Below are 12,768 nucleotides of genomic sequence, written 5' to 3' on the forward strand. Positions count from 1 at the left end.
GAAAAGTAATGACTTTAAGAACAGCAGCAGTTATACAGTAATTGTAAAAGACTGCCACGCCTAATGCATAACTGACAGGTGAGGAACCTGCTGATGCGCTCCGCACTGCACCCTGCGGTGTGTCAGCCGTGTGGTTTGGATCACCAAGACAAGCGCTCGTGTCACTAGCACCACTTCTTGAAAGCAAGTCTGACTCGAGCAACAGACGGTTCCATGTAAATAGCAGGTCTCTGCCACCAAAACAGTCCAAATAAATGTTTTATTGGGAAATGAAGTGTTACACTGGCTGAAAAACCACACCCCACCAGGATTTAACCTCTTCAAGAATGAAAATGAGCTAGACTATGTGGTTTTACACAAGACTCTCTGTTGATGACAAAGAGTTCCTGATAGTCCCCAAAGAGACAGATGACTTAAAGATACAGTCCTTCAGGGGTTCCCTCCTGCTTCTTATAGAGAACGTTCTCTTTAGACTTTTTGAAGTCTTCATTTGTTACTTTCATTCGCCGTTCCCTCAAAGCCATCAATCCAGCTTCTGTACAAATTGCCTGCAACAGAGAAAGCAAGAATCAGTTACTGCTTCTGTGCAACCCCTTCAAGCCACACCTCAGAAGACAGCAGCATCTTCACGCTGCTCCGACTGACGCAAAGAGCATTAAGAACATAAATGGTGTTAGGTTTGATACTGTTCAGTAGCACTGAAGCATGTAAAACAATCTGGATAAAGCTAGACGAGTATGTCCTTCTGTAGTCAGAGTAATACCATGACAGAAGGGCAGCTTCGTAGCAACAGTATTTCCCTCCTGCGAGGAACAGATGTACCCAGCTCTGTTATCCCTCTGCAATGAGGTGATAGAGCGAAATAATGTCATGTTTGGTTAAGCTCATTAGTGTGGTAACTCTAGCAAGGGCTCTATCTACTTTAGAAAAGCAGACTATGTATGTCTCAAGCTTCCTAATCTACAGTTGCATTTTTATCTGCTTGCAACAGTGTCTCTAAAGATGCTTCTTATCCTGCACTATCTTAAGTGATGTTTAAGGTATCTTCCATGTTTGTGCAAGATTCCACATTCCCCTTCTGACTTCCATTTTGCCACTTTTAAAATTTCATAGTCATGTAACACAGGTACGTACTCTTATCAATACAAGCTACCTCGTAATTACGATTTTGATAAATTTCCCATTTGTAAAGCTCAGTACGTGGCACTCACTCATAAAAGCTATTTTAAAGCCATCCAACTGTCCCTCAGTGATGTAACCACAGGTAATTAGAGGACAGTTTCAACAGACAATGTTTGTGGATGCAGTAAAAGTGAGATTTGATTTGTGTTTTGAAGTATAAGAATGGTGATGTACACCGACCTTAATATCTGCACCACTGAGATCATCTTTTGCCATAATCAGCTCATCCAAAGTCACATCATCTGCCAACGTCATCCTACTTGTGTGAATCTGAAAGATTCGTTTCTTCGTCTTTTCATCAGGTAGAGGGAACTCTATTTTCCTATCAATACGTCCTGTGCAAAAGGAAAGTTCAGTCTTAGGTTTTTTGCATGCAGCTGTTGGAAATGGAGCAGGAAGAACGTTTCAAAGTTAGACTGACAGTAACTGTTTCTTCACACCACAACCAGTCATGTCTTAGAGTAGAAAGTGAGATCAGACTATTTGCAATGAGCAGGAAGCTACTGGAGCTGAAAGACACCATGCTGCTGAAAAAGCCTGTGTCATTGCAGGTAGGACACACCTCACCTGGGAAACATGAAAAACCTTCCTTGAGTCACACATAAATATAAAAAGCCCAATGTGTCATAGCACAGAAAAGTATTAATCAAGTGCTTATGTTCTTGTAATAAATTTTATTCTATTCTGAGATTACATTTAGCTCTGAAGTTTAATTTTCTTCCACATACACACACACAAAATAAATTACTGTAGCAATTCGAAGAACTATTCCTCTCTATATAACCAACCTCCTAAAAAAAAAAACCAAAAACAAAAACAAAACACCCCCCAAAAAACCCACCCTAACTGAAGAAGGAAGGTTTTGCATAAATAGTTCTGTTGCAAGTCCCTACACCAGATGTTTCCTTTATGTCAGTAGGAACTTTGGATGCTCTGGTAGTCATTGTTCCAACTTTAATAAGCAATCTTTTTAAAGATTTTTTTCCATCGCCAGATCACTCCTGTTTTTCTTTAGTTTTGCAGAATCTTTTCTAAAAAGGGTTGATGGCACCACATACGAATGGTAGATCAGTCTACTGAGCTGCTAGAAGTGCCCTGGTTGTTCAAGCAATGGTTATAATTTAAATACTCGATAGGTGTAAGAAGTTTCCTTCCAACGAATTTTAGATCATCTTAGCTTGTCTTTTCATACTGGTACAGTATTGTCTCCTCTGTACTCTGACAGCACTGTTTTTGATTTGGAGGAGGTAAGGCTAAGGCAGTGACAAAACCAGACTTTTTTGAAAATACATAAACACACCTCAGCAACTTCATACTGTGGAGGTTTTTTTTTCCCTAAACTCCTCGGGTCCATGCAGGCTAGTGACTGTTCAGAGTAGTTTTGACAATTCCATCTTAAATTATCTTTGCTCTCTATCTTACCTCTACTACTTTAGAAGGAATATCTTTACAACCTCTTCAATACTTAGGATTTACTTGAGGACACTAACAGGAGGCTTAGCTTATTCCTTTGATCTCTGTGTTGCTTTATACCTTCTGATTTTTAACAGACCCCACAGACATACTATGTTTCGGTACATTTTTAGTGGCCGTTTAACAAAACCACTTGTGCCTGTTCAAGTTCTTGGCTCAACGTGTAATACATATGTCCAAATAAGATATTAGTTCTGCCTCACTCATCCCCCAAACAACAGTAGTATGCCAGGTCAGTAAGGAAGCAGACTGGTTTCCTTGCATCAAAATCCAGGCTCTCATTGTTAAGGCTTGAGTTCTCATCTATGAAGCACAAATGGTACTGCCCTGCCTTCCCCAGCTGCTGAAGATGTTAACGAAATGCTGCTGCTGCACTACAGCTTGCCTTCACAATTACTTAAGATAGCTGTGCAATCTTAATACAAAGGAAGAATATTCAAATTGTTTATGTATACGTAAGAGGAATGAACACATTTCTTCTCTTCCACAGGTTTTTCTCCCATTTGGAAACTTGTGAATGGGTTCCGATTTTAACAGATACACCAACATAGATGAGATGAGACTGGTTTGTCTCAGTAACTTGCATTCTTTTTACCAGCCCATGTTTGACAAGTTACGACAAGTCCTTTCACAAGAAAAGCAACTTCAGCATACACAGCGGGAAGTCTCTTACCTGGCCTGATTAAAGCTGGGTCCAGCGTTTCTATTCTGTTTGTAGCCATGATAACTTTAACATCCCCCCGAGAGTCAAACCCATCCAGTTGGTTCAGCAGCTCCAGCATCGTACGCTGGATCTCTCTCTCACCACCTGAATTTGAGTCATACCTTTAAGAAAACAATATAGTCAGAAGAAGCACTATGCAAATTTAAGAACACACTTCACATAACTGCCACAAACGTATAAACAAAACAGTACATTGGTTTTGTTTTTTTTTTTTTTTAACACCCATAACACATTTTTTTTTTAATTTAATGCTCACCCATAGAAAACAAAAAGCAGGTTTTCAGAATCATATCATGACATATAGGTAAGTAAAGAGACACTGAACTATTCTTGTAGCTGGGGAAAGTAACAGCAGTCATGTGAAGGAAATCTGTCCTTTTTCCACGTTTGTTATGTATTTGGAAATCTCTTTTTTTCCCTAACAAAATTAACAAATTAACATAGAAAAGGAAAAAACCCTAATTCTTAAAAGCACATGCATCCACTTCATAGAAAATACAGCTTGTCGCTCATTTTTCCATGTCAGAGTTTTCCCTTATGCACGCAGTTACAACTGTACGCCCTTTAGCCTTACTAATACGGATCCTGGTTTAACTCTGCTCTTCCTGAAACACAGGTACCAGTGGCCGTATTTCTCTGCTTTGTAGCTTAGCTATTTCATTTTGCTAATATCAGACTAGATAATCTACATCCAAAACAGCTCACCTGTGTTTAGGAACAGTCTGAAGCAACATAACACACGGAATTCTTCATAAATGTTACGCACTTCACCATCAGTCCAATCCTTTCTACATATGCTGAAATATATGGGGCAGAAGCTGCCTTACACCGGAGCTTCAGGCTAGCAGCTGTGTAGTAGTATGTATGAGCACCTTTTTATTTATTTAAAAGATATCTGACTGCTTTAAAGACTAGTTGTATTGGACAGTTCCAACCAAACTACAGAACTTTCAGAGTAATACAACTTGGCGGCTGAACAATAGTTTAGTGTGGCACAAGCAATGCTTCCCCGTAACATCACACTCTGTAACTTACCATATAATATTCTGAGAACATAAGTATTTAGCCACCTATCTGGAGAGGCAAACAATAAATGGATATATTCTGTATTAAGTACGCTGCTTTACTGTTGAATCACTAAAGCCAATTAGTGTATATTTGGATTTGCACTTAGAGGATGCCATATGAACTTATACACAGCATCTCTTTCTGTTTAAGACACTCATCATAGAGATGCTACCAGATAGGAAGAGAACAGAGGTTAAGTCTCCAGTCATACCTATTTAATATGAAAAGGTTGTGATATATTTTAGTTTCAAAGAAGTTATTTGAAGTTTTACTTGTTAAAAATGCTTACATCAAAAAGAATATTATGAAAATGGTAGCAGAGCTAAGAAACTGAATATCAATATGGTTGCAAAAGAAGTGTTTCTAGTAAACCTTTTATTGTCCCTGGCAATACTTGTGTGCGAAGCGGGAGCTAGAATACTGTACCTCTTTGTGCCAATGGCGTCAATCTCATCAATGAAGACAATCGACGGAGCATGCTCTTCAGCCACACGGAACAGCTCACGCACGAGCTTTGGACCGTCACCCAAGTATTTCTGTATAAGTTCTGAACCAACCACTCTCAGGAAGGTTGCTGAGGTTTGGTTGGCCACTGCTTTGGCTAGTAAAGTTTTACCTATTTTTAGTTGGAAAGAAATACTGTGATTAGTTTGGGGGGAGGTGGGGGGGGGAGCAGGAAATGCTTTTAACAAAACAGTCATATGAAATTTGTGGCAGACTTGGCAACGCTTTAATACTAAGCAGGCAGAATTTATTTTACTTATGTTAGCTCAGCACAGTTGTTACTGTACTGTAAGATACCTGTGCCAGGTGGGCCATACAGAATGACTCCTTTGGGTGGCTTTATACCCATCTCTTCATAATATTCAGGATGGGTGAGAGGAAGCTCCACAGACTCCTGCAGCACAAGAAAAACAAACCTGAGTTTTTATAAAGAGAGAGCGCTCTCCACAGAAGTTCTATGAGGATCTCAAGAACAGCATTAGTAAAAGTAATGACAGCAAAACGAACTTAACTAATTTCAAGACAGACCTTGAAAAATACGTGTCTCTGCTGCCTCCAATTCTAGGGCAGACAGCTACTCTATCTGAATAGGTCTTCCTATTATTTCCACTTGACATGTGGAAGAGAAGTAGTGAGTGTTCCCCGTCCTCCAACCTAAATGCACCATGCTCAGTTTAGAACCTGGGAGTTCCTGGCTCCCAAACACTCACAGAGGCCTTGGGGTGGGGGGACTCTTTATGAAAGAACGCCTTCCACCATGAGTTACCAGATACTAAAGATCAGTATTTTAAGAGCATTTGTGATTTTGGACGCCCACCTTAAGCAAAAAGGTTGAGTTTTACCAGGGTTCAGATAGAGCTCTGCTGGTAGGGGGGGAAAAAAAAAGCAAACCACCAAACAAACACACACACAAAAACCCCCCAACCAAACAACAAATAAGCCAAGCAAAAACAAAACAAGCCAAAAAAACCCTACCCGCCAAATCTTTAGATTGCACAGCATCAGACACTCAAACCAACCTCTGCACTTTTTACAATTTAACTCTCATCTTGCAACAATCAATAACTTCACATGTTGCAAAATAATAAGTTATTGCACAGATTTTAGGAGCTCAGGGCTCTACAGATTCCACAGCAACTGTCAAAGGTTTCTGTGCGTACAGTTTGTGAATGGGTATGCTACCCACTTAAGAGATTTAGGTCCAAGAGTCTGCCTAGCAAATTCAAATGAAGAAATGCACTAGCAAGACACAAAAGAACACTACATGCACAGCAGCTGGTCCTGCTGTTACGCTTTCAAGCTCCCAGCACAACAGCTACGTTACTAGCTTACTTAACAGTGTAAATTAGTACAACTGAATACCTTGATTTCTTGAATCTGGTTGTCAAGGCCACCGATGTCAGCATATGTTTCTTGAGGAGCTTTCTCCACTTTCATCACAGTAACTAACGGGTCTGTGTCATCCATTAGGACTCCTATCACAGCATGAACCTAATTCAAGTAGTAAGAGTTGTCAAAGAAAGCAAACAGCATTATTAATACAAGTTCAAGCCTAAACCCAATGCCCATCTATTTAGGTGCGTGAAATAAATAGCATTAGTTCTCAGACCCTATTATTTTCAGAAAAAGAGGCCAGTTAAAAACAGCACAATAACTTGTGCTTCATTTTATAAAAACAACTCACCTTATGATTTAGCAAAACAGAGCAGCCCGGCTCTAGCAGATCCTTATCCACAAAAGACAGAATACTGACGTAGTGTTCCGATCCTACTGATGTGGACACGATAGCATGGTTGTCATCAATGATCTCCTCCAAGGTACCCACAGACATCGGTGTTCCCCTCAGATCATCCACCTTTGACCTTTCTTCCTGTTGCCAAGAAGAATCCAAGAAACAACTCAAGAACACAGGCAAAAACATTCTTGTACAACACTGGTTCAACAGTTCACACCAAACATAACAGAACCAGTCTTTGTTATTGTTTTGCTGCCCCAAAAGCCATAAAAGCATAGGCCAGTAACAAAATCCACTATTATTTTAGTCCTATCCTATAGACACTACTATATGGATGTACATAGCTAAAACAGTCTTTCTTTCTCTATTGATGGATATCTGGGAGCTGCACTTTGACAGACCACTAAGAAACAAAAAAACACTGTGGCCTCACCTGTAGTAACCCATGCTTGGACTAAAACATTAAACCACTAGAAAAAATCCTGTTTTCTGGACAGTAATTGAGATTTAATGAAGAATTGTAATATACATAATATGTTTGTATTGACTTACACATTCACGGCACTTTATTTCCATTGCTTTTGTATGAAGTAGTTTACTTAGAGCACTTATTGTAATATCAGAAGTAACAGTCCACTCAAACCTCACCTCTTGTTTTTCTTCCAAAGGTTTCATCTGTTCTTGATTCCTAATAAATTCTTCCTCCATTAAGAGGTAATCTTTAATTCTCTCCAATTTCAACAATTTGAGCCTGCACTGTGTGTGAGGAGTCACTGTAATCAAAGTAGAATCACAATATTGTAGACCAAGTTTGACGTGGTACCAACTATTCGCTAATTCCTTATCAGAAATTCTGCTTTATTTTCTGACAATAACTTCTATACGAGCAGCAGTCACTATTACACTTGTCCCACTGTAATTCTAGGTAAAAAACATTTTTAAAGATAATGTTTCCCCTGCATTTCTCCTCATCTCAATTTCTCTCTCTCTTACCTGGGAATTCATGGGCTGCATCTTGCATAACAATAACCTTATTTTGTGTTTTTACGTTAATTAGAAATAATATTACATTTGGCCTTCTGTTTAATCCTTTGCAACCTACGTACAGCCAGATCTAGGGGAGAGGACAGCTCTGCACTTCTTGAAGAGCAGACAGTCCACAGGACTGCTGGGGCAGGCAGAATGCTTACCCAGGGGGAGTTTGCTGGCCGCATCTGGTCCCTTTGTTTTCTTCTTCTTTTTCCCCACTCTGGTTGGAACTGGAGGTTCATATTTCTTCTTCTTATCCTTATTCATAAAAAGAATTCCATTAAAAAAAAAAAATCAGGATATTAACAATGAAAAAATACACACAGATGTTAGGTGCACAGACTGAGAGAGGGCTCAATTTAAGCTGAATGGCTACCTAGCAAAATTGTCTCTTTTATGATATATAGCGAGAAACCCAAAAGCAGTATTATTCTTATTTTTCAAGAAAGTTCAAAAATTTCTTCTGCTGCTTATTTTACATCCCTTTTTTTAATTTAGATTTCTGCCAATTTTCAGTGAATATAGAACATAAAAGACTGAAGCCTGAAGTAAATCACAAACAACACTCATGTGAAAGGATGAGGAAAATATTGACTCTGAACATTTCTGTTGCATTTTAACCAACAGGTAACATGCATTCAGTTTGGCAGCTTAGGCATGGCTTGACACGTACATTATATTTGCATCTCCAAAGGAAACTGGAAAGGCCTCTAAGGTTCCACAACATGAAGTACAGACCTCATGCAGGTGACAGTATGATGTCATTTTCAAACCAAAACCAGTTACCTAAGTGACAGCTTGAAGTCAACTAGTCTTTCCTAATCCAGACAGATTTATAGTTTTATTCTTTTTAAAAATAAATTACTACTGCCAAATAATTTCAGCTTTCCTTTACAGTTAAGCCCCCTTTTCTATTTTTAAACAGCAACTTGTTTTCTCCAATATGCACCCAGAAGAGATAAGACATTTCATCAAAACTAGCAAGAGCATAATTTTATGCAGTTCCGAGTACAAGAACAAAACAAAACAAAAAAGCAAAATAAAGTCTACTGCAGCCAGCCTCCGTAGTAGCACACCTGTAGTTCATCCTGTAAGTAAAAGCATTTGTTTTTAGTTACCTTGTCATCCTTCTTGCCTCCACCAGGACCGTGTCCACCACTCTGACTTTGACCCTAAGTAAAAATTAAAAAACAAAAACAAAACAACAGCCAAATATAACTACACTACTATGAATCTTGAAACCTATGGACAGTTTCATGTAAACAAATGCCATAATTAGATTTCTCCTATCTAAACAAAGTAGTAATACATTCCAATTAATTGTCAAAAGTCAGCGAATAAGTCAGTATGCACTTACGAAGCAGGGAAGGACATGTTTATTGGTGTGTTTTTGACTCATACAGCACTGCATTGTCTTGCTACATCATAGTTTTAGCTCATTCCTTGCTACTGTAAATTAACGAGCACCACTATGTAACGCGTACCACAAAAAGTGCTCCCTCACTCTGCTATCAGCTAATTTACCTGCCCCTTCTCCCGCAAGCGGAACAAACCAGTATTGCTGTCGGCAGAGACCCGCTGTCGCTCCCCGCAGGAAGCCTGACCTCTCCGGGGCGATGCCCGCGCTCCCGGCAGGCGGGGCCCCGCAGACCCACGGCTACAAAACCCCTTTTCTCTCACCGCAGCAAGCAACGAGGCGAGCCTCCCGCGGGAGCGAGCCCCGCCTCACAGCCCTGCCCGGCCTCAGCGTAACCGGCCGCGCTGCCCCCGCTGCGCTCCACCCGCTGGTGCCCCGCCGGAAGCGGCCTAGAGGCCCAGCGCCGGCGGTGACTCCGCAAAACCCCGGGCGATGGCGGCGGGATGCCTGAGGAGGCCCGGGCCCCCCCGCTCCGCTCCGCGCCGCGGGCACGGCCGCCCCCCGCCACCGCTCGGCCGCGCTGCTCTCGGCGCCCTAGGCCGGGCCCGGGGAGCGGACCGCTGCCTCACCATCTTGCCTCGGCGCCGCACCGGAAATACCGCCCCGACGGTGCCCGCCGAGGGACGGCGGTGGCGTCACTACGGGGTACGGCAAGGGCCAAACCCGATAGGCGGCGTGGGCGGGGCAAAGGCGTACAGCGCCCGGCTGAGCGGCGCGAGACAGCGGGTCATGTGACTCCGCTGCGCGCGGCGGCCGTTGGTGGTCGCACGTCCCCTGAGCCGGCCTGCGCGCCTTCCTCCCCGCCCTGCGGGGGCGCGGGGCCAGCCAGCCGCTGCGGGCCGGCCGCTGCCCCCTCGCCTGCCGGCCGGGCCGGGCCGCCCACCCCGGGCTCGGGCCCTGCCCATTTCCTGCCGCGTAGCCGCCCGGGCGCGGCGCGGCGTGTGCCGCCCGGGTGGCGCAGGGGGCGTTGAGGCGGGCGTTTGGGCTGTCACACCGGCACCGAGCAGCAGAGGGCTCCGTGCCACTGCAGCTGGCCGCCGGGATAGAGCGGGAGCCGCAGCCGCCTCGGCGGGCACCGTCCCCCGCAGGTGCTCGTCGGCCGCGGGGGTTTTGATGTTGCTTTGAAACGCCCGTAATTCATCGGACCTCTGGGTTATAGGTGGTTGTTTCCTGTGCAACCTTACCAGTGAAAGTAGTGGCTAGGTGGAGAAGACATTTTCAACGGTCTGCTAACAGCAGCTTTTGCTTCAAAACTGTGAAACTGCTTTCTCCGCCGTAGAAACCTGGAAGAAAGCAGAGTTCTTTCCCCATGAGATACTTCTCAGGTATTTTTACACTTTAGTTCACATCAGAAGAAGCAGCTCATAATATGTATTAAAGCTCATAATACATATCTGCCACAATGTTAATATCCATAAAAAATTATATAAAACCTCTGAATATGCTGGGAAGGTATGCCTTAATCCTGGTAGTTCAAGTTACCTCCCTTAAGCACGACTACTTAACCACCACGAGATGGGTCTTCCTCGAAAGACCAAAACACTCTGGTTGTGTTGTGCCACCAGTGGAAATGTTAAAGACTTCGCAGCTCTTGCCTGCTTGGGGAGTGGTCCCACCCCTGTCAGGTGTCAGGGAGGTTCTTTAAAGTATGCTGTCATGAAGAATTCATCAGTCACAATTTGCCTTGCACATACTGCAAACTCTGCTTTTAGTGTGTGGCCTGGTACTGTGGAAGAAGGTATGTGAACACTGTAGGGGATGGCAGCTTTAAAGCTCAGGAGAGTAGACTGAAGTATGGAAAGGAGCAAAAACAAAGCTAATGTTTTACAACATTGGTGGAAGGATCTTCTAGAGAGACCATGTCTGGACTAGTACAGAGTACTGCTTGCAGCAAATGTTTTCAGAGTGCCACTGGTACTGGTTGTTCTCCACATGTAGTGCGAGCTGCCACGTGTTTTGACTGTTCCAACAGTACAAACAGGCATTCATTCTGTGTACAAAATGCCAGTAGCTCTTCTCTCAAAAGTTTGTTTTCCTGTAACATTTTTCCATCTGTGTTTTCAAAATAAATGAAGGCATCCAACGTTGTTGTAAAGTTATTTGCAGAGGGAGTAACCAGAAAAGCTTCTCACTAATGAAAGAATGGAAATACTAATCAAAGAAACTGAGGGGTTTTTTGTATGTTTAGGAATGAAATCTTAGCTTCAGGAGTTTTAACTGCCAAGAAAGAAGAGACACTGTGACCTTTCTGTTAGGACTTCTTGCTGTGAGCTGACCTGTGTGGGACCGTAGAAGCAGAGGAGGAAGAGTGGCAAATACTCTTTGTGACCTGTATTTAAAGTTACGGGGTTTCTTCCCTGGACCTGAAGCTTCCTTCCATCTCTTGCATCGGCTAGTCAATATAATTTTTTGTGTAAGAACTGCTTTTCTTATGAGTAGCACTGTGAGAACACCGGTAAAGTTTTCAGGAAATCCCTCCCTCCAGATAAACATAACATTTATGCCTACAATGAGCTCTACCAATCTGTAATATTCCTGGGAAAATGCAGCAGAAACATTCAGTGTCTGCTTTTGACATTCCCAAGCGTAAAGCATGTGCTCAATCCAGAACCAAACGCCTGTTTTGGGTCAAGTCTGTCCCAAAGAGGGGCTTGCACCACAGGCCCCGTGCTTGTTTGGGGCCTGCAGCGGCTGCTCCCTGTCTGCTCACTGCAGAACCGACGTGCGGGAACACTGGCTGTGTCAACAATGAACTTAAGGGATCTTCAGATACTTTCTCTTAAACCATCTTGCCACCCCTGAACACTCAATACAAAATTACCGACCTTAAAAAACCCAAAAAGCTGGACACAAGTGTATTTGCTACTACGTGTGCTGCTGAACCTCGACTGGTCCCGAAGCTCTTGCCTCAACCAGACACCTCCGCTTCTCTAAACGTCAAAAGGCACCTGCCCAAATCACTCGGACGGCTCAAAAGCTGCAATCCCCTGGAGGAGCAGCAGACACCGAGCCCACAGAGGCCCAGCAGCAGAACGAGCTCCCTGGCCAGAGGCTGTGGCTCCTCTCCCCCGGGCCCCGCCCACCGCCCTTCCCACAATCCCCTGGGCAGGGGGCGGGGCAAGCCCCCCGGAGGCACCCAGGCGGCCCCGGGAGCAGCGGGGGTTTCTGCCCTGCCCCGAGGTCACAGCCTGCAAAGCAGCAGGCGGAGACAGCGACCCTGGCTGGCAACCACGGCACCTGCGCCTTTGCTGCCACTGCAGCTGTTGCTTCAGCAACGGGACCTGGGAGGGAATTAAACTTCATTTTCCTGGGGCCTAGGTGGGAGAAAACAGATGTCATAGTAAGCCACGTAGGAAAGCAGTTCCTTAAAGGCAGCAACAACGCTCTCATCAAAACTGATGTGCTTCAGTTGCCTCTAAACAAACCAAAATGCTGTGGATGGGGTGACACTTCAGGTCTAGCAAGACCACGCACACTACCTAACTTCTACCAGAACTACGTTCCGATAGGACTGAATGACAGAGCAGAATTAGGTCCTGTAAGAATCCCTCCCCAAAAAGATCTCCGGTTGCAAAGTAAACTGTTTACTGTAAATGCACCTAGAATAAAATATAAAAATGCAGCCGTGTGGGCTGA

The 12,768-nt window shown here is 43.6% G+C and overlaps 1 protein-coding gene across 5 annotated transcripts; it reads right to left on the bottom strand.

Moving 5' to 3' along the window:
* Positions 1-240: 240 nt before the first annotated feature.
* PSMC1 (proteasome 26S subunit, ATPase 1) lies at positions 241-9,983 on the bottom strand. Of its 5 annotated transcripts, none has more exons than XM_075151295.1 (11): positions 9,702-9,983; positions 8,834-8,887; positions 7,877-7,973; positions 7,335-7,459; positions 6,636-6,821; positions 6,314-6,442; positions 5,249-5,345; positions 4,874-5,063; positions 3,329-3,480; positions 1,363-1,517; positions 241-548 (listed from the first exon to the last, which is right to left on the bottom strand). In XM_075151295.1, exons 1-11 carry the CDS (start codon positions 9,702-9,704, stop codon positions 414-416), a joined length of 1,323 nt encoding a protein of 440 aa, XP_075007396.1. In that variant the 5' UTR covers positions 9,705-9,983; the 3' UTR covers positions 241-413. The 5 variants fall into 5 exon arrangements, with proteins under 5 accessions (XP_075007396.1, XP_075007400.1, XP_075007398.1 ...); XM_075151299.1 differs by lacking the exon at positions 9,702-9,983 and adding an exon at positions 9,396-9,493; XM_075151297.1 differs by lacking the exon at positions 9,702-9,983 and adding an exon at positions 9,240-9,470.
* Between the last annotated feature and the right edge of the window lie 2,785 nt (positions 9,984-12,768).

Source organism: Calonectris borealis, chromosome 5, assembly GCF_964195595.1.
Source record: "Calonectris borealis chromosome 5, bCalBor7.hap1.2, whole genome shotgun sequence".
NCBI lineage: Eukaryota > Metazoa > Chordata > Aves > Procellariiformes > Procellariidae > Calonectris > Calonectris borealis.